The sequence below is a fragment of the Canis lupus genome, chromosome 21, assembly GCF_048164855.1.
Source record: "Canis lupus baileyi chromosome 21, mCanLup2.hap1, whole genome shotgun sequence".
Lineage (NCBI taxonomy): Eukaryota > Metazoa > Chordata > Mammalia > Carnivora > Canidae > Canis > Canis lupus.
This window is the reverse complement of record NC_132858.1, coordinates 18,341,190-18,360,981: the sequence shown is the minus strand read 5'-3', so window position 1 is coordinate 18,360,981 and position 19,792 is coordinate 18,341,190. Positions and strand designations below refer to the sequence as shown.

The window sequence follows — 19,792 nt, the reverse complement described above, 5'->3', positions numbered from 1 at the left end:
GAACATTCCTCGACATCTTAAAAGCCATCTATGAAAAGCCCACAGCAAATATCATTCTCAATGGGGAAGCACTGGGAGCCTTTCCCCTAAGATCAGGAACAAGACAGGGATGTCCACTCTCACCACTGCTGTTCAACATAGTACTGGAAGTCCTAGCCTCAGCAATCAGACAACAAAAAGACATTAAAGGCATTCAAATTGGCAAAGAAGAAGTCAAACTCTCCCTCTTCGCCGATGACATGATACTCTACATAGAAAACCCAAAAGTCTCCACCCCAAGATTGCTAGAACTCATACAGCAATTCGGTAGCGTGGCAGGATACAAAATCAATGCCCAGAAGTCAGTGGCATTTCTATACACTAACAATGAGACTGAAGAAAGAGAAATTAAGGAGTCAAAGTGCCTTCTTAAATTGCTGTAAGAATCTTGTAATATAGTAAAAGTAGGAAACACCATATCCACTTAGTTTTTTTCAGACAAAGAAATTAAAGCGCAGGAATATTTATACTTCTTTTCTAAGGGGATAAAATAAGAATCACAGAAACCTTCAACCCACATAAAAATAGGCAATAGCCATTTTGAAGATAACTGAGGAGTCATTTGGAATATCTCAGTGAGGTCAGGAACTGACAAGCTTACCCTTACACACTGTAAGGTGGAGGTCAGAAGATGCCAGTCTTGGGGTTACTGGGAACCCTGCAGTGGTAATGGTGTCATGGTGCACTCATGTATTTGGGTGACATGGGTGAGCTCTGGGTCCTTTTCCATGCATAACTAACTTATCCATTTTGCCTTCTGGTTTTTACAGGTGAACCACAATTTCAAAATATTATCCATGGAGAACAGCACTGAGGTGAATGAGTTTATGCTCTTGGGGCTAACTGACAACCCAGAACTGCAAGTCCCTCTCTTTATAACATTCACTCTCATTTATTTCACTACTCTCATTGGAAATCTCGGAATTATCATGTTGATTCTGTTGGACTCTCGTCTCCATACTCCCATGTATATCTTCCTCAGTAACCTGTCTCTGGTGGACTGTGTTTACTCCTCGGCTGTTACTCCCAAGGTGATGGCTGGGCTTCTCACAGGGGATAAAGTCATCTCCTATGGTGGATGTGTTGCTCAGATGTTTTTCTTTGTGGCTTTTGCCAGTGTAGACTGTTTCCTGCTCGCTGTCATGGCTTATGATCGGCATGCAGCAGTATGTAAGCCCTTACATTATGCCACCACTATGACCACCAGCTTGTGTGCTCAGATGGCAGTAGGCTGCTATGTCTGGGGCTTTATTGAATCTTCCATCCACACTGGATTCACCTTTTGCCTCTCCTTCTGTCATTCCAATGTGGTCCATCACTTTTTCTGTGATATTCCCCCAATTATAGCTCTTTCCTGCTCTGATATCTACCTAAATGAGATTGTGCTCTTTATCTTAGCAGCTTTCAATGTCTGTTTTGCTCTTATAGTTATCTTGACCTCCTATCTGTTCATCTTCATTGCCATCCTGAGGATGCGCTCAGCTGAGGGAAGGAAGAAAGCCTTCTCCACCTGTGCCTCACACCTCACTGCTGTAACCATCTTCTATGGAACTGTCATGTTCATGTACTTACAACCTAGTTCTAGTCATTCTATGGACAATGACCAAATGGCATCTGTGTTCTATACCATAATAGTCCCCATGTTGAACCCTATTGTCTACAGTCTAAGGAATAAAGAGGTGAATAATGCTTTTAGGAAAGTCACCAAGAAGCTAAAGATTCTGTTTGGCCCATAGATCAATTAGAGAGATTATAAAAGCTGCATAGTTAACCAGCTATCTATTGTTGTGTAGCAAAATATCACAATGCCTAATGCAACAGTTCTCACAGTTCTGTGGTTGATGGGGTAGTTCCTTTGCTGCTTTCACACGGGCTCATTCATGAGGTTGTATATTTTCCGCACAGTCAGCTGGGCTGAAAGGTTCAAGATGGCCCTATTCACGTTTCTAACTGTTGATTCTGGTTAGTCTCTACATCTTTTTCACATGGTCTTCCATCCTCCAGAGGATGGACCAGATTTCTCACTTAGCATTTTCAATGTGAAAGTAAAACTGAAGGATTTCTTGAAGTCTAGACTCCTAAGTCACACAACATTTTTTCTATCACAAATACTAGCCAATGGAGTCAAAGGGCTGGCCCCAATGCAAGCATGAAGAAGGACCACATCTCTTGAGGAAAACAGCTGCAAAGAATTTGTGCCCATAGTTAATCTACCACAATTAGAAATGAGGTCAAACTGCTCATTTTATAAAGAAAGAAAGCCGAAGTATGGTGGGTTAAGTACAACAGCAATTTATTCTCAAACAGTGGAAGATAATGTAGCAAGGTGAAAATGAACTATCTGGACATGGTGTGTCTTGGTCATTCAGGGCCAGGTCCCCCTCATCTCTCTCTACCATCTCCTAGGGTGTTGAAAGTCTGTCCTCATCAAAACTATTCTCTCCGCAGGAAAGGAGGAAGAGATGAGTTGAAGGAAAGATAATTTCTTTACAAGAAAGTTATATAGTCATTGTCCACATGACTTCTGAGTACACTCCATTAACAAGGATTCAGTCATAAGCCCAAAAAAGACCTACAAAATCAATTTAAAGATTTAAACCCTATTTAAAAGGCAGTGTACTTAGTTGAAATCTCAATACCTGGAAGAAAAAAAGAATGTTCTTTGATGAAAACTTATATTCCACCACGCAACTTGTACCTGAAGCTGAAAGGCTACTTTTATCTCCAAAACTGGGTCTCCAGCTTGTTTTTGTCCTAGTGGATCCTCTTTTCCTAGACCTTAGATTGCCTCTTTAAAAGCCCCTTTCTCAAACACACCATCTCAAATAGCTTATCCCTTATCTATTCTTTTCTTCATAGATTTAAATAAATCTCTGAAATTATATTTTATTTGTTTAATTGTCTGTTTTTTGTTTCTTCCAGATCATATGTGGTATTATATTCTTCCAAGTTGGCCAGATTGTTTTTAATGTATTTGAAATAATGAGATGATGTGATTTGCTGATACAGTGGATGTGGAGGGTAGGAAAAATGGTAGCCTTGCTGCCTAAGAAACTAGAAGGATAAGATGACTACTGTGTGAGATGTGGAAGGCATGGTAGTAGGAGGTATGGGTGAGGAGAAGCCATGAATTTCACCTGGAGCATAAGAAGCTTGAGATGCCTCTCCAACACCACCAGGAAAGGCTTAGCATTAAAATGGAGGTATAAATTTGGAGTTTACAGCAGGTAGATGATACTTGGCTATGGGAATGAGAACACAGGTAAGAGAATGTAGGCAGAGAGGAGTGAAGTATTTCAAGGACCAAGAGTTGGATTTTTCTCAATGAAAGATCAGACAGATGCATAGCCAGAGAAGGGGAGTGGTGTCCTGGAAACCAGTTGATGAGAAATTCATCAAGAGGGAATGCAAGTGCCAGAGCTGCTGGTAAGTTAAGCAATATCAAGACTAAGTACTGACAATAGGCCATAGTGATAGGAAGTTGGTAGATGACTTTGAGTGGTTTGGTTGGATGGTGGGGATACAAATCTCATTAAATGTATACTCTACAATCTAGTCCACGATTATTCTTTGCTTTACACAGTTTCTAAGATTTTCCCAATATGCATGATGGAGTAAATGTATGAGCAGCTAATGAGATAGGGCTTTGAGACTCTCACTTTGTGTACCTTCATAATAAAATTGAACTCATCTGAAAATCAAATAAAATACATAGTTATTGGGCAGCCCTGGTGCCTCAGCAGTTCAGTGCCACCTTCAGCCCAGGGCCTGATCCTGGAGACCCAGGATCGAGTCCCACGTCAGGCTTCCTGCATGGAGCCTGCTTCTCCTTCTGCCTGTATGTCTGCCTGCCTCTCTCTCTCTCTCTTTCTCTCTCTCTGTGTGTGTCTCATGAATAAATAAATAATAAAATCTTAAAAAAACACATAGTTATTAGCACACTGAAATAGTTTACATTTAATGTTATAAATCTTGCTTACATTTTCAGTGGATATTTAGAATCATTGGAGTTAGATGAGTAATCATTATTTATTAAAGAATTTTGCAAATTGAATCAAGAAACTTCTTATAGTCCCATATTTTGTCTTTTGATGATGTACTAAATAGAATTTATTTCATGTATTATTTTCCATTTAATGAGAAATTCCTAATAGAAAAGAGTTAAGATGGTTTGATGTAATCCACTTTATAGTGTAATTTCCAAAAATTTATTTGTCCAAAAGTGGGAAATTCAGATACTGAGTGAAAGAATATAGAAAAAACCAACCACATCGCATGAAATGCTCTAGAGTTCTTTTCTAAAGAATTATATAAGTGGAAAGGAGGTGGGCGGGGGGGGGGTGTTGGGGTGACTGGGTGATGGGCACTGAGGGAGGCAGTTGGTGGGATGAGCACTGGGTGTTATACTAAATGTTGGCAAATTTAACTCCAATTAAAAAAAAAGACATGATATTGGAAAAACAAAACAAGGACGGATGCTCTTCTTCAGATAGCAATTAAATGGCTCATTGATTGAAAAAAAAAAGAAATATATAATGGGCAATCTCTATAGTTATCAGTGATTTAAATATATTTATTGTTGGACTCAAACAATTAGTTTTTTTTCAAACAATTAATTTATTCATTAATTAACAAATGTTTTTTGAGGAATTAGTATGAAACAGGCCATAATTTAATTATTGGGAATGAAGTTGTTAGAAAAGAAGACAAAGCCACTCTTTGTGCAATGCAATGTGCATTCTAAGTAGATGGATAAATGAACAAACAAGCTAACAAGCAAGTAAACAGAAATAGTTGAGGAGTGATCAGGACTATGAAGAGTAAAGCAAGTTGGAAACTTGGGGGGTGATGTGACTATGATACAATAACATTTAAGTAAAGATCTGAGGGAAGTGAGGGAGCTTTCTGAGCACTGGCAGCAGCAAGTACAAAGATCCTGAGGCAGGGAGATGAGATTGTCTAGGAACAGCAGGGGACTCAGTGTGAGTGACATGGAGGGAGGGAGTAGGAGAGTGGGAAGGACATGTTGTAGCTCATCTGAAACTAAAGAGTCCCTAAGGAGCACTAGAGCACTAGCCATCTTATAGTATTTCTAGGGAGAAAAAATAAATAATATGATCATTACTTAGTGCATTTATCTTACACAGCTGAAGAGTTGGTAGTCTTTCTGTTTTATTATCAATCAATACCCTTTCTTCTCACTTTAAAAAATTATTACATGATTGTACTTTTGTACCAAATGACTCACTGAAGACATCGATATTAACTCCTTTAAGATGTTATATAGCTCGGAGAAAATATGCCAAGAAAAAATATATATCTTGATTTAAAAGTTTTTCTTTCATGTTTATCTTCATTTTTGGACACTTAGAATTTTTTTTGCTAGATAAATAAAAAATGTTAGACATTAATTTATATTCTGATCCACCATTATTTTAACTTTTTAAATTAAAACTAGCCATACTCCACCTACTTCCTTTAGTAGATTTCCCACTTTTGTGTGTATGTGCACATATGGAGTCCTTGCATGTACTCGTCTTTATGAGTTTGAGCCCTGTTTTACAAATATACTTGCATTGGCACACAGTAGAGAAAATGTGATCATGTGAATAAGTCACACATAATTAATAAGGTTCATGATAAACATGATTAATAAATATTTAAGGTCCTCATGGCTATTCTCATCCAAATGTTACACAATTGGACATGCTAGCTTCTTTTTTAATGACAGTTTTGAAGAAGGAAGTATCATATCAGTAATTTATTTTTAAAAAATTTTATTTATTTATTTGATAGAGAGAAATAGAACATAAGCAGAGGGAGTGGCAGACAGAGGGGGAGAGAGAAGCAGACTCCTGCTGAATGAGAAGCCCAATGCAGGGCTCCATCCCAGGACCCTGGGATCATCACCTGAGCTGAAGGCAGATGTTTAACTAACTAAGCCACCCAAGTACCCCCTCATGTCAGTAATTTAAATGCACTGTGAGCTGTAAACTGTGAGTTAGTGCATAGAGAAGATCTGACAGAGATGAAACTAGGTCACTGAGAATCCTACAACCCTGAGAGGTGAAGTTTAGAGATGATTTTTACCTCCTCAACAACTTTCTTGAAAGCATTCTTGACCTCTTTGTTCCTCAGGCTATAGACCAGCGGGTTCAGCATGAGGATGATCATAGGATAGAACACAGATGCGATTTTGTCTGTGTCCATAGAGTGGCTGGAGGTGGGCTGTATGTACATGAAGATGACTGCCCTATAGAAGATGGACACTGAAGTGAGGTGAGAGGCACAGGTGGATACAGTCCTCAACTGAGGGCATCTCCAGGATGGTGATAAATATGAGCAAGTAGGAAATCAAGATAACTAGGAGAGCAAGAAAGATGTTAAAGATTGCTACAAAGACAAGAACCAGCTCACTGACATGTCTATCAGAACGAGAGAGAGAGCCATACTGCAGGAATAGCTCAGAAAGTGATGGATAGGAGAGAGGACTTACAGAAGGGAAATGGAATGTGTCTCCTACATCAAAAGAATCAATCAGAAAACTACAGACATAGCAACCTATTGATCAGACAAGCACACACACCTGTTTCCATGGCGGTGGTGCAATGGTGTTTACACACTGCTGTGTAGCAGTCATAGACCATTGAGGCTAAAAGGTAACTTTCCACAGTGGCAAAGATTCCAAAAAGGAACATCTGACAACACATGCATTGTAGAGATGACCTTATCTCCCATAAGGAGCTGAGCTATGACCTTAGGAGTGACTGTTGAGGAGTAACAGAAGATACCCACCATTTGCTTCAACGTGGATGGAACTGGAGGGTATTATGCTGAGTGAAGTAAGTCAGTCGAAGGACAAACATTATATGTTCTCATTCATTTGGGGAATATAAATAATAGTGAAAGGGAATATAAGGGAAGGGAGAAGAAATGTGTGGGAAATATCAGAAAGGGAGACAGAATGTAAAGACTGCTAACTCTGGGAAACGAACTAGGAGTGGTAGAAGGGGAGGAGGGCGGGGGGTGGGAGTGAATGGGTGACGGGCACTGGGGGTTATTCTGTATGTTAGTAAATTGAACACCAATAAAAAATTAAAAAAAAAAAAAGATCACCAGAGACCGATTACTGAGGAAAAGACATGGGAGTGTGGAAATGAGATTCCAGCAAGATCTATATGATAATTCCCAGTTCCCAATAAGAGTGACAAAGTAAATGAAGATGAACATTATAAAGAGAGGAATTTGCAGCTCTGGGGCATTGGTTAGTCCCAGCAGGATGAAATCAGTCACCTTTGTATTTATTCTTCATGCATGTGAATTTGAGAATCATGAGATTCTCGGTGGCAACAAGAAGGAGGAGAACAAAATGATCAATAAAGGAAAGTTCCATAAGCATTATTTTATTATTGCCATAATTTATTTTTGAATATTCTCCATGTCTAAGCATGGGAATGACAATGCAATTTAGCGATAACCTGTCTATACCTTTTGTAGAGGAAGGTCCATCACAGATCATCTTCCCAGCTTCTACTTTTTGTATATGAGTAAACCGAGTCACAGGAAGGGATAATGAACTGTCCAAGATTGGATTGAATGCCTAGAATGGGTTGACTCCTAAATCAGGTCTTTTGAGTCCACTACTAACTTTCACTTCGATATGTTCATGTGTATTTATTCAACCCTTTCATTATCCCTATTAGATTGATTAATTATTATACCCATATATATAATAGGTAACTTGGAAACAAATAAACTGAGTATTCAAGTTCACATGGTTATTGACAGAGCCAGGCTTTAGACACATTCAGAATGGCTCCCAAACTTAATGTAATCAATGATTTTTTTTTAAAAAATGTTTATTGGAGTTCAATATTCCAACATATAGCATAACACCCGGTGCTCATCCCATTAAGTGCCCCCCTCAGTGCCCGTCACCCAGTCACCCCCACCCCTGCCCACCTCCCTTTCCACCATCCCTTGCTTGTCTCCCAGAGTCAGGAGTCTCTCATGTTCTGTCTCCCTTTCTGATATTTCCCCCTCATTTTTTCTCCTTTCCCCTTTATTCCCTTTCACTATTTTTTATATTCCCCAAATGAATGAGACCATATAATGTTTGTCCTTCTCCGATTGACTTATTTCACTCAGCATAATACCCTCTAGTTCCATCCACATCGAAGCAAATGATGGGCATTTGTCGTTTCTAATGGCTGAGTAATATTCCATTGTATGCATATACCACATCTTCTTTATCCATTCATGTTTTGATGGACACCGAGGCTCCTTCCACAGTTTGGCTATTGTGGCCATTGCTGCTATAAACATCGGGGTGCAGGTGTCCCAGCATTTCATTGCATCTGTATCTTTGGGGTAAATCCCCAACAGTGCAATTGCTGGGTCATAGGGCAGGTCTATTTTTAACTCTTTGAGGAACCTCCACACAGTTTTCCAGAGTGGCGGTACCAGTGCACATTCCCACCAACAGCACAAGAGAGTTCCCCTTTCTCCGCATCCTCTCCAACATTTGTGGTTTCCCGCCTTGTTAATTTTCCCCATTCTCACTGGTGTAAGGTGGTATCTCATTGTGGTTTTGATTTGTATTTCCCTGATGGCAAGTGATGCAGAGCATTTTCTCATGTGTTTGTTGGCCATGTCTATGTCTTCGTCTGTGAGATTTCTGTTCATGTCTTTTGCCCATTTCATGATTGGATTGTTTGTTTCTTTGCTGTTGAGTTTAATAAGTTCTTTATAGATCTTGGATATTAGCCCTTTATCTGATACGTCATTTGCAAATATCTTCTCCCCCCATTCTGTAGGTTGTCTTTTAGTTTTGTTGACTGTTTCTTTTGCTGTGTAGAAGATTCTTATCTTGATGAAGTCCCAATAGTTCATTTTTGCTTTTGTTTCTCTTGCCTTCATGGATGTATCTTGCAAGGAGTTACTGTGGCCAAGTTCAAAAAGGATGTTGCCTGTGTTCTTCTCTAGGATTTTGATGGAATCTTGTCTCACATTTAGATCTTTCATCCATTTTGAGTTTATCTTTGTGTATGGTGTAAGAGAATGGTCCAGTTTCATTCTTCTGCATGTGGATGTCCAATTTTCCCAGCACTATTTATTGAAAAGACTTTTTTCCAGTAGATAGTCTTTCCTCCTTTGTTGAATATTAGTTGACCATAAAGTTGAGGGTCCACTTCTGGATTCTCTATTCAGTTCCATTGATCTATGTGTCTGCTTTTCATCAATGATTTTGAATTGATTTTAATCCTATTCGATTTACAGTTAATCATGTATCCATTCTTCCAAGTTCAATGCTTGGGGTAGCACAGTACAGCAATCCACAAGTATATGTGTATGTGCACAGTGAGATAAATGAAACATTAGAGATAGAAACAGTCAACAAAAGCTGAAGAATACAGAATTGGGTGCAAAAATATTGGGGTCTAGGCTAATGTGAATGTGCATTCACACAGAACTCCTATTTATCACCCAGGAGATATTGTCTTAAACTAAGTTTCTTGAGCTTCACTTTATCCATCAGTAAAATGAAGGTGATATTGGAACATACCTCCATGTTCCTGTAGCGTTAAGTGAAGTAATCATGACAAACAGTTCACACAATGTGGGTGTTCAGCATTATTCTGACGAGTTCTATGTGTAATATTATAATTAGGATGGAGCAATCATGTCTGTTGGTATAGGAAGGTTGGTGGCAACATGCAGAGCTTCGAGGTGTGAATGAGTTTTGATGTCTGGTAGCTTTGCTCTGTGATTTGCATTTTATCACCTCACTAAGTCCATCGGATCTTTTGTTTTTTTCCAGTATGTCTTACTCTGTCTTACATCTCTTGTGTTGGTGGCTTTGTTATCCATTCTGTGTGAGAACTCTCACTAGACCTCTTTTGCTTAATTTCTTCCATTTGACTCACATTTTAGCTTGGGTTGAAAGACTCATACTTACTCTTAGACACATTCTTACTGTCATTACTATCAATTAGCTGGATCATAAATATGGAAGGTCTGTGGGATTGACTCTAGTCTGTAGATTGTTTTTGAGCAAGCACAATGCTTTAAATCTTTTTATTTTTATTTACAGTCTTCAGAGGGATATCTATTTTCTAGTAAGTACTATTGCTACCACCTTCCTTCTGGCTCCCCAATACATCACATGTCTGGAATTTACAGTATTTGCATTTGTGAACTCATCATTCAATAATAGCATAAGCTATAATTTCTTGGTTAGCATTTGCTATGTTTTATAATAACTGGAATGTTCTTATTGGGCTCACATGGATAATCTGGTATAATATTGCCATCTCAAAATCCTTAACTTAATAATACACACAATATCTTCTACCATATAAAAGAATATAATCACAAATTCCAATACTGAGAAGCATTGTTCTAACTGCCACAATAGGGATGTAAAGAATGTATAATAGGTAAGTTATCTAAAGAGTTAGAGATTGTTGAAGCTAAGATACCTTCACAAATATCATGACCAGCTTTCTGGTTCTGTGTAATAATCAATGGAAGAACAGAAAGAAGTATTGACTTCCCCAAGGTCACACATCTGGAATAAATCCATTCCCAAATCAGATTCCCAGAGGATAGAACCATAATATGGTGTTTATGTTATCATTTATCTCATATATAGATAGAAACCAGAAAAGACAGATGACAAATAAGAAGGCAGATAGACATCACAGACAGAAAGATAGAAGATGGATAGATAATAAATGGAAGGAGAGATGAAAAGATGGATGGATGATAGATATCAGATAAAGGAAGAGAGAGTATGTACACACACATGCACACATATACACACATACACACACAAATCCCATTCAAAGGTTAAGGAAATTGAGAATTCATCAAGTTGTATGCTTTCCTCATATAGCACATCCAGCATGAGATTCAGATTCAGACCCATGTCTAACTTATTTCAATGCCTGTGGCTTCAATCATTGCCCTTGTAAGATTTTCCAGATGAGCAAGTAATGAAAGAGTAGGCTGTGGGAGAATGATAGTGAAAATGGAGTAAAGATAAAGAAAATGAAGTAAAGATTTCACTTCACCCTGTTTGGCTAGGTGTGCCTTCAAGAGCAAGTCAACACATAGTAAACAGGATGAATTTACCACCTGCTCAATAAGAGTATCATCTATCATAGGCAGTGTAAACCCTGACAGTTGGTTTTTCTTTCTTTGTAATGCAAGTGCCTGAATTAGGCTTTGGCTATTGAGGCATCTGCTTCAAAGACAACAATATCAATAAGCACTTTGACAGCCACTGGATAAAGAGCCAGGCTTCATGCCTTTCCTGGCTCCTTGTTTCAGAGCTCATGATTGATTTAGATAATCTGCCATTTGAAATTGGAAAAATAATTGTATGTTTCTCTTCCCATGCTTTAAATTTACTCTTTTATATTTTAAATTCACCACTGAAGAGAGATCCCAAGTCCCTATGCTTGACCTCAATAAAAGCAGAACCCAGACCAGCTTTCTTGCTGCATGGCCCTAGGTGTGCCATATGATTTCCAGGACCTCTGAGTACTAACCTTGTCTCTTTCAAAGTTTCCTGATGTTTATTGCTGAGGATCTCTTGCAAAAAATATAAGAACCACAAGGGTCCATCCAGCCACAACATTGGTTGTCAATAGACTCAGACCAGCACAAAACAATAGGTTTTTGCTATCCTCCAAAGGAAAGCAGCATAAAAGGTCATAAAAACCATACTATTCTCTGCTGATTAAAATATTTTGCACTTGAATCCTATACTTAAGCCAGTGTTTTGGGAAAAGTGTCCAACTAGATATGAGCTCAAAAACTCATGTAGAAGAGGTAGCTGCCATGCTGCTTCTGCATCAATTACATTTTTCACTAAAAGTGTTTATTGAGTCCAGAAGCTTATCATTTTCTTGAAAGGAAAGAAAATAAATTACTGAGCTGTAAGTATGAAATCAGAAATTCAGACCTACAAGATATATAAATAATTTTGGAACATATCTCAGGTATTGGTCAAAATATTCCAAGGTACCTGAGACGTGGAGAGATGAAGGATTATGAACATGGAGCTAGGAAGCCTAGGTTCAAGTCTTGCATCTACCATGGATTTGTGTGTGTGTGTGTATTTAGAAGAGTCATTTACCTTACACTGAGCTCAGTTTCCTTATTTGTGGTATAGAAATAATAAACTACTTCTCCCATGATTTCACAGAATTTTTGTCTGTGAAAATGTGAAATGGGGATGGGTCCATAAAAATCATAGTAAGGGTTATTCTTTCAACAGAATTCAATATATTATTATCTTAGGGTGTTTCCCCTGGCTGAGGTTTCATAGTCACTGCCATCATTCAGTCTGGGAAAAGACTGGTGTGTGTACTAGAAAGAATTAGCATTCATTTAGATAAATGGTGACCGAAGGGATATACTCAGAGTCTGGTCCTTTAAAATATTGTCAGGTAGAGTCATGATATGATTTCAGATCCTAATGAATGGGAACCAGGAGGAAATTTATAGGCATGAAATACCTAGGGGACAGCCCCTATGAGGGCAATCACTTCTATCTAGGGAAGAAGCAATTAAACTGGATACAGGGATATATTTTCTTCCTTTGACTAGCACACAGATGCATTTGTAGTTATTTTTTTCTTCTCTCAGTTTTATTGATATTTAGTACATGACCAATGGGTTTATAACATTTACATTTTTGTATTATTTATACTTATAATCTAAACACTTATTTTATATTCTGACTGCTGTGATTTTATTCATTTCCTTTTTCTCCTTTCCATTATTTTACTTGTTAAAGTTAAATTTTAGGCTACTGGATTTTTAGAGATCGATAAATAAAATGCTTGTTTTTCCCTTTTGTGCTTACAACAAACACAATATGACACATAGGACAGAAATATGGAGAATAAAAATACTTATTACTAATAACTTAATTTAAAAATTTGATTCTGATCTGTTGGCAGATAGACTTCTTTTCTGTCCTAAATGCTCTTTTGTAGCAGATGTTATTGGTGCTCTATCCATATCCCTTTGGCACTCTTTGTCTATGTTCAGTCCAATGCTTTTTATGAAAAAAGTCTGTATCTGTTAGACTAAAGGCTTATTTTACTGTAAGGGCATGCTCAGCTCATTGTGGAACACTTAATTTTTCTGGTGTCAATGATCAATAAGTGACAAATAGAAACAGAGTGATAAATACTTGATTCATTATCTTTCAGATGATATAGGTCTGAAGCATGTTGTTTACAGTCTTCCAGTGGTTTCTAGTAGATCAAGTCCCTTCCACAGGTATCACCTATTGACTAATATAACTCTGTATTGGCATCCTTCCCTGACTCACTTTCCCACTACTTTATCAGTGCTTTCTGTCCATTAAGTCCCAAATAAGCTACTTGAACTCAAATCACTGACTGTGGATCTGCTTCTGGGGAACCTAACTTCATATGCAGCCCAACATTATAGGTAGTTCCTTAGCAATGCTATCTCATTGTCTTTATCATACAAATAGAGCATGACAGAAAGAAGTATCTTCCTGAAGTTAAACTAGTCCAAAAGAGAAAGAAAAAGGAACAAAACATGCTCTATTCCATGTTCCAAATTTCTTTTTTTTTTGTTCCAAATTTCTTAAGACAAATTTCATCTCTTCCTTCTCCTGAAACATTTTCAGTATACTGATTTCCGATTTTTGTATATATGCTAATGTCTGATTTTGCCATTAAACTCAAATGGTAAAAACAACAACAACAACAACAACAACAACAACAACAACAAAAAAAAACTCAAATGGTAGTTCATCTAGGTATAAAAATCTGGACTGATATTTTTTCCCTCAGCTTTTTGCTTTTTGTTTTGTTTTGTTTTTCTCCCTCAGCCTTTTGAAGTTATCAGTCCACTGTCTACTAACTTCTTTTTCTTTCCTTTTTAACCTCTTTTTCTTTAATCTCTTTTTGTCTGCTAACTTCTAATTCTTCCTGATGAGAAGATTGATATCAAGATTATTACTACTTTTTACATTTCTCTCTCCATCATCTGAAATGTTTGTCCTTGTCCACATTTTTCTGCAGAATAAAAGAATCAACAAAATGAAAAGGGAACCTACAGAATGGGACAAAATATTTGCAAACCACATATCTGATGATTTCATATGTCAATATATGAAGAACTCACACAACATGGCAGGAAGAAAACCAATTATCAATAAAAATGGGTAAAGGACCTAAGTGATATTTTCCCAGAGATATTAGAAAAATGGGCTACATGAAAATGTGGTCAACACAACTAATCATCAGGAACCAGAAATCTAAGAATACAAGTGTCTCTCTCAAACTTATAAAGAGCACTAATGAAAACCCCACAGATAATATCATACTTGAATGTGAAAGAGTGAAATCCTTCCCTGTAAGACCACATACTAGACAAGTGTGCCTGCTTTCACCACTTTTATTCAAAGAAAGTTCTATCTAGAGTAATTACACAAGCAAGTGAGAATTACAAGGCATATAAATGGAAAGAAAGAAGAAAAATCATATGATTTTCAGATGATATCATCTTATATAGAGAAGATCCTAAAGAATGTACAAGAACCTGTTAGCTAATAAACTTATTCACCAATCAAAAATAAGTTGTGCTTGCATAAACTAGCAATAAACAATTCTAGAGAAAATTAAGGAAAAAATTCCACTTATAACAGTATCCTATGTTAAATACAGAATAAATTTAACCAAGGGGTGAAAGGGCTGTACACTGAAACTACAAAATAAATTGCTGAAATTCAAGGTGGCCTAAATAAATGGAAAGACATTCTGTGTTCATGGATTGGGAGTTATGCTATTGTTTACTGGCAGTATTTTGCAAAATGATATACAAGATTAATACAATTCCTATCATATTTCTATTATAGAAATAGAAAACCTACTACTAAAATTCAAATAGAATTCAAGGGACCATCAATAGCCAAACAATATTGAGAAGGAAAAACAAAGTAGGAGGACTCACATTTCTTGATTTCAAAATGTAATACAAACCTGAAATAATCAAAGCAATTTGATATTGCCTTAAGGATAGAGACATAAATCAATTGAATTCAATTGAGAGGAGACATAAACCCATATATCTATTGCTAATTGATTTTTGACAAAAGGTGCCAAGTCCACATAATGGGAAAAGAAGTAATCAACAAATGGTGTTGGGATAACTAGATACCCAAATGCAAAAGAATGAAGTTAGACTCCTTCCTCACATCACATATAAAAACGAACTTCAAAATGGCTGATGACTGAAATATGAGAGTTAAAAACATAAAACCATCATAAAACGTGGGGAAAAGTCCAGACCTGGGATCTGACAATGGTCTGTCATGGATTACACCAAACACAACCAACAAATGAAAAAAAAGAGATAAATTGCACTTCAAACCTTTGTATATCAGAGTACATCTTCAAGAAAGTGAAAAGGAAACCTACAAAATGGGAGAAAATATTAGCAAATCACATTTATGATAAGGGCATAATAGGGAGAATATATAAAGAACACAAAACAAAAAACCCCCAACAGCTCAGTTGAAAAATGGGCAAAGTTCTTGAACAGATGTTTTTCTGAAGATTTACTAAAAACCAGTAAGCACATGGAAGTATGGTCAAAATCATTAGGCATTTGGGAAAAATAAATCAAAACCATGGATACCATTTCACATATATTAGGATGGCTATTATAAAAGAAAATGGAACTAACAAGTTGTAGCAAGAATGTGGAAAAATTGGAACCCTTGTACATTACTGGTGGCAATGTAAAATTGAACAGGTGCTATTGAAAACAGTTTGATGGTCTTCAAAAGTTAAACATGTAATTACCATTAGAACCAGCCATTCTGTTCCTAGTAATATCACCAAAGAATGAAAACAGGTCCTCAAACAATACTTGCATGAATACAAATAGATATACTGCATTATTAACAATTGCCAATAGGTGAAAAATATCCAAATGCCAATAAATTGAGAATGAATGAAAATATGTAGTACATATATACAATGGAATATAGGAAGAGAAACGTGGATGGAACTGGAAGGTATTATGCTGAGTGAAATAAATCAATCGGAGAAGGACAAACATTATATGGTCTCATTCATTTGGGGAATATAAATAATAGTGAAAGGGAATAGAAGGGAAGGGAGAAGAAACGGATAGGAAATATCAGAAAGGGAGACAGAACATGAAGACTCCTAACTCTCGGAAATGAACTAGGGGTGGTGGAAGGGGAGGAGGGCGGGGGGTGGGGATGAATGGGTGATGGGCACTGATGGGGGCACTTGACGGGATGAGCATTGGGTGTTATTCTGTATGTTGGCAAATTGAACACCAATAAAAAATAAATTTATTATTTAAATAAAGGAAGAGAAACTAATGTGACCACAAAGGCAGAGATTGACTGATGGGAATAAAACCAGGAATGCTGGAAGCCACCTGAGATGAGATCTACATGGGACAGAGTACCCCCTGGACATGTTGAAGATTGATACTTTTGTTCCTTCCCAGTGAAACTGGCTTCCAACAACTGGCCTCCAGAACTGTGAGAAAATAAACATGTGTTGTTTGAAGGCTCTGGAGTGTGCTGTTATAGCAGCCATAGGAAACTGCTATAAAATCTTTATGATCTTGTGTTCAACTGCGAGTTCTCAATTTAATGTGTTGCTGCAGCATAATCTAGTGTTTTTTTGTGTGTGTGTGTTTTTTTTTTTTTTTTTACAAACAGACGAGTTTTTCTCGTGGGTTCCTCATATCATGCAGCTATTCATCACTTAAAATCTTTTACTGAGCTTCAGCTCTGCTCTAGGCCTGAGTCTTCGTTAGTCATCAGCCTAGAAATTGTGCCAGGATGCTTAGCCCTTTCATTTTAATGGGGAAAATCAAACAAAAGGAGTAAACATACAAAATGAATATATGATATTTTGATCAGTATTATGAAGGAAAAGATGTTACAGATCAATATTTGTGGGATTTTTTCTGTTTAAGTTTGTTCCTACACAGGATTACATTTCATTAGATACTCTTGAGTTCTGTGGAATAGACATTAGTCTAGATTCTGAGAATACATACCTAAATAAGATAACATCTTTGGTCTCAACAGCTTGTAATTCAGTACTACAGTTAAACTTATAAAAACAAACCAATATAACTCATAGCTGTTGACTGTAACTCCCAAATGGCAGAAGTACAGCCATAAATATTTTTCTTGCTTGCATATTGTTTCATTAGTTGTTCTGTGGGAGCTTCTTCAGAGATTCAGCTGACCCTCAGGTTCTTTCCATTTAGTAGTTTTGTCATTTCCTATGGTCTGTATCCTCTCTACCTAGCTGGTGACAAAAAAAAGAATGAATGGCACATCACACAAGGAATTTCATGGTGCAGACGTGGAAGTGGCATGTATGACCTGTACTCACAACTATGGACAAGAACACAGCATATGGTCACAGTTAACTACATGATAGGCAGACAAATAGAGTCTATGGATTTTTCCAGGAGTAAACATAGTCTGGAAAATAACTAATCAGTCTTTTCCATTGTAATGCTTATGATCATCAAATATCCATCTTAATCTTCCTCCCATAAAGAATTTTATTATCTACCTCCACCAAAGAGACAATCCAAATCTGAACTAATCATTTTAGAAGTACAATGTCCAGGCTACTGTACAGGTTAAATGGATTTCTTCACCCAGTCCATGTGTGGCTCCTTGTTGCCTAGCAATTTATGCACTAAAAAGAAAACATCATTTGTTTCACATTCATAACCAATAAATAATGTTGGGCCTTAGTAAAGATAATTGGGGTAAAAGAGCCACCGTTCAGAACAGACAACTATGGAAGACATAAGATTTCAGGTTAGAAATCTTATGGAATCAACATTACCAAGGCCCCTCAATCCTGGTGATGGGAATTATTTCTTTATGAGACCCTGATTTTTCTTTTTGAGGAAAGCTTCATCATCCACTGTTTTCTTTAATAGCTTGTCCAATCTCTTAAATGCTTTTTTTCCTTACCATTACTGAAGTAAATCATGGGGAAAAAAACTATGTCTAACACAATAGTAACAAAGCTTTATTCATAAAATGCTTTGATTAAAACTTATCATATTTTTTTGCATTTTGGATACTTGGATCTGCTACAAAATTAAATACATAAATGACATTTGATTAAGTTTTATGTTTTAATAACCTATTTGGCCATGAACATTGAGTTACCGCATGGAGTAAATATAAGTGGGATGAAATAACTTTTGGTGGTTCTAGATCACTAAACAACTATACCTAGAGAATATTTTACCTTTTCAACCACCTTCTTGAAAGCATTCTTGATCTCTTTGTTCCATGCTGAACCGCTTGGTTCAGCATGGGGGTGACCATAGTATAGAACACAGATGCGATTTTGTCTGTGTCCATGGAATGATGAGAACTTGGCTGTAAGTACATGATGATGACTGTCCCATAAAATAAGGAAACTGTGACAAGGTGAGAAGCACAGGTAGATAAAGACTTCTGGTATCCCTCACCTGATTGTATCTTCAAAACAGTGATAAATATGAACACGTAGGAAATCAAGATAAAAAGTGCAGAAAAGATATTAAAGCTTGAAATAACAAGAATCAGCTTGTTAATATCTCTATCTGAGCAAGTTAGAGTCATAGCTGCTGGGATATCACAGAAAAAGTGATGGACTACCTTGAACATACAGAAAGAGAAATAGAACGTGTCTCCAATGTCAATAACAGGAGTTAGAAAGGCAAAGGCATAAGAGTCTATGGCCAGATGAGCACACACACTGTCGCCATGGTGGTGGTGTAATGCAAGGCCATTACAGCTGCATAGAGTTCATAGGCCATTGAAGCTAAGAGGTAACTTTCCACTGCCACAAATAGTACAAAAAAGAACATCTGGGCAGCACATGCACTGCAGGAGAAGACCTGGTCTCCTATAAGTAATCCAGCCATTACCTTGGGAGTGATTGTGGAGGAGTAACGAAAGTCCACCGGAGACAGGTTACTGAGGAAGAGGTACATGGGAATATACAGACGGGAGTCCAGCAGGATCAGCATGGTCATCCCCAGGTTCCCAACCACAATGATGAGGTACATGAGGGTAAACATTAGAAAGAGAGGACCCGAGGATCCCTGGGTGGCGCAGCGGTTTAGCGCCTGCCTTTGGCCCAGGGCGCGATCCTGGAGACCCGGGATCGAATCCCATGTCAGGCTCCCAGTGCATGGAGCCTGCTACTCCCTCTGCCTATGTCTCTGCCTCTCTCTCTCTCTCTCTCTGTATGACTATCATAAAAAAAAAAGAGAGAGAGAGGACCCTGCAGTTCTTGGGCATTGGTTAGTCCCAGCAGGTGAATTCTTTCACCTCTGTGTTATTTTTCATGAATGTGATTTGCACATCACAAGATGCTCTGTGGCAAAGAAAAGGAACAACACTGATGAACAGAAACCAATGGCACAGAAATTGAAATGTACAAGCATTATTTTATTAGAGTAATAACTTGTTCTTCAAAATTCTCCATTTCTAAAGCATATCATGGCAACACAATTTAGTGACAACTTATCTCTAGAGTAATAAGCTTTTGGGTAGGAAGTGTCCTTATAGATAATCTTCCCAACTTCTAGATTTTATATATGAGTAAACCGAGTTGCAGGAAAAGCTAACAAGTTCTGCAAGTTCACATGCCTAGAATGAATCCATATCCTATATCATATA

The 19,792-nt window shown here is 37.4% G+C and overlaps 1 protein-coding gene and 2 pseudogenes across 1 annotated transcript; 1 reads left to right on the top strand and 2 right to left on the bottom strand.

Moving 5' to 3' along the window:
* The first annotated feature begins 833 nt into the window (after positions 1-833).
* LOC140613224 (olfactory receptor 5B12-like) lies at positions 834-1,775 on the top strand. Its single transcript, XM_072791786.1, has one exon. It carries the CDS (start codon positions 837-839, stop codon positions 1,773-1,775), a length of 939 nt encoding a protein of 312 aa, XP_072647887.1. The 5' UTR covers positions 834-836.
* A 4,315-nt stretch (positions 1,776-6,090) lies between these two features.
* On the bottom strand, positions 6,091-6,837 carry LOC140613223 (olfactory receptor 5B3-like; annotated as a pseudogene).
* Positions 6,838-18,338: 11,501 nt separating this feature from the next.
* On the bottom strand, positions 18,339-19,459 carry LOC140613456 (olfactory receptor 5B17-like; annotated as a pseudogene).
* Positions 19,460-19,792: the final 333 nt, after the last annotated feature.

Bases quoted from the DNA above. Each gene is read 5' to 3' on its own strand.
- LOC140613224 (XM_072791786.1), top strand. From the start codon at position 837: ATGGAGAACAGCACTGAGGTGAATGAGTTTATGCTCTTGGGGCTAACT.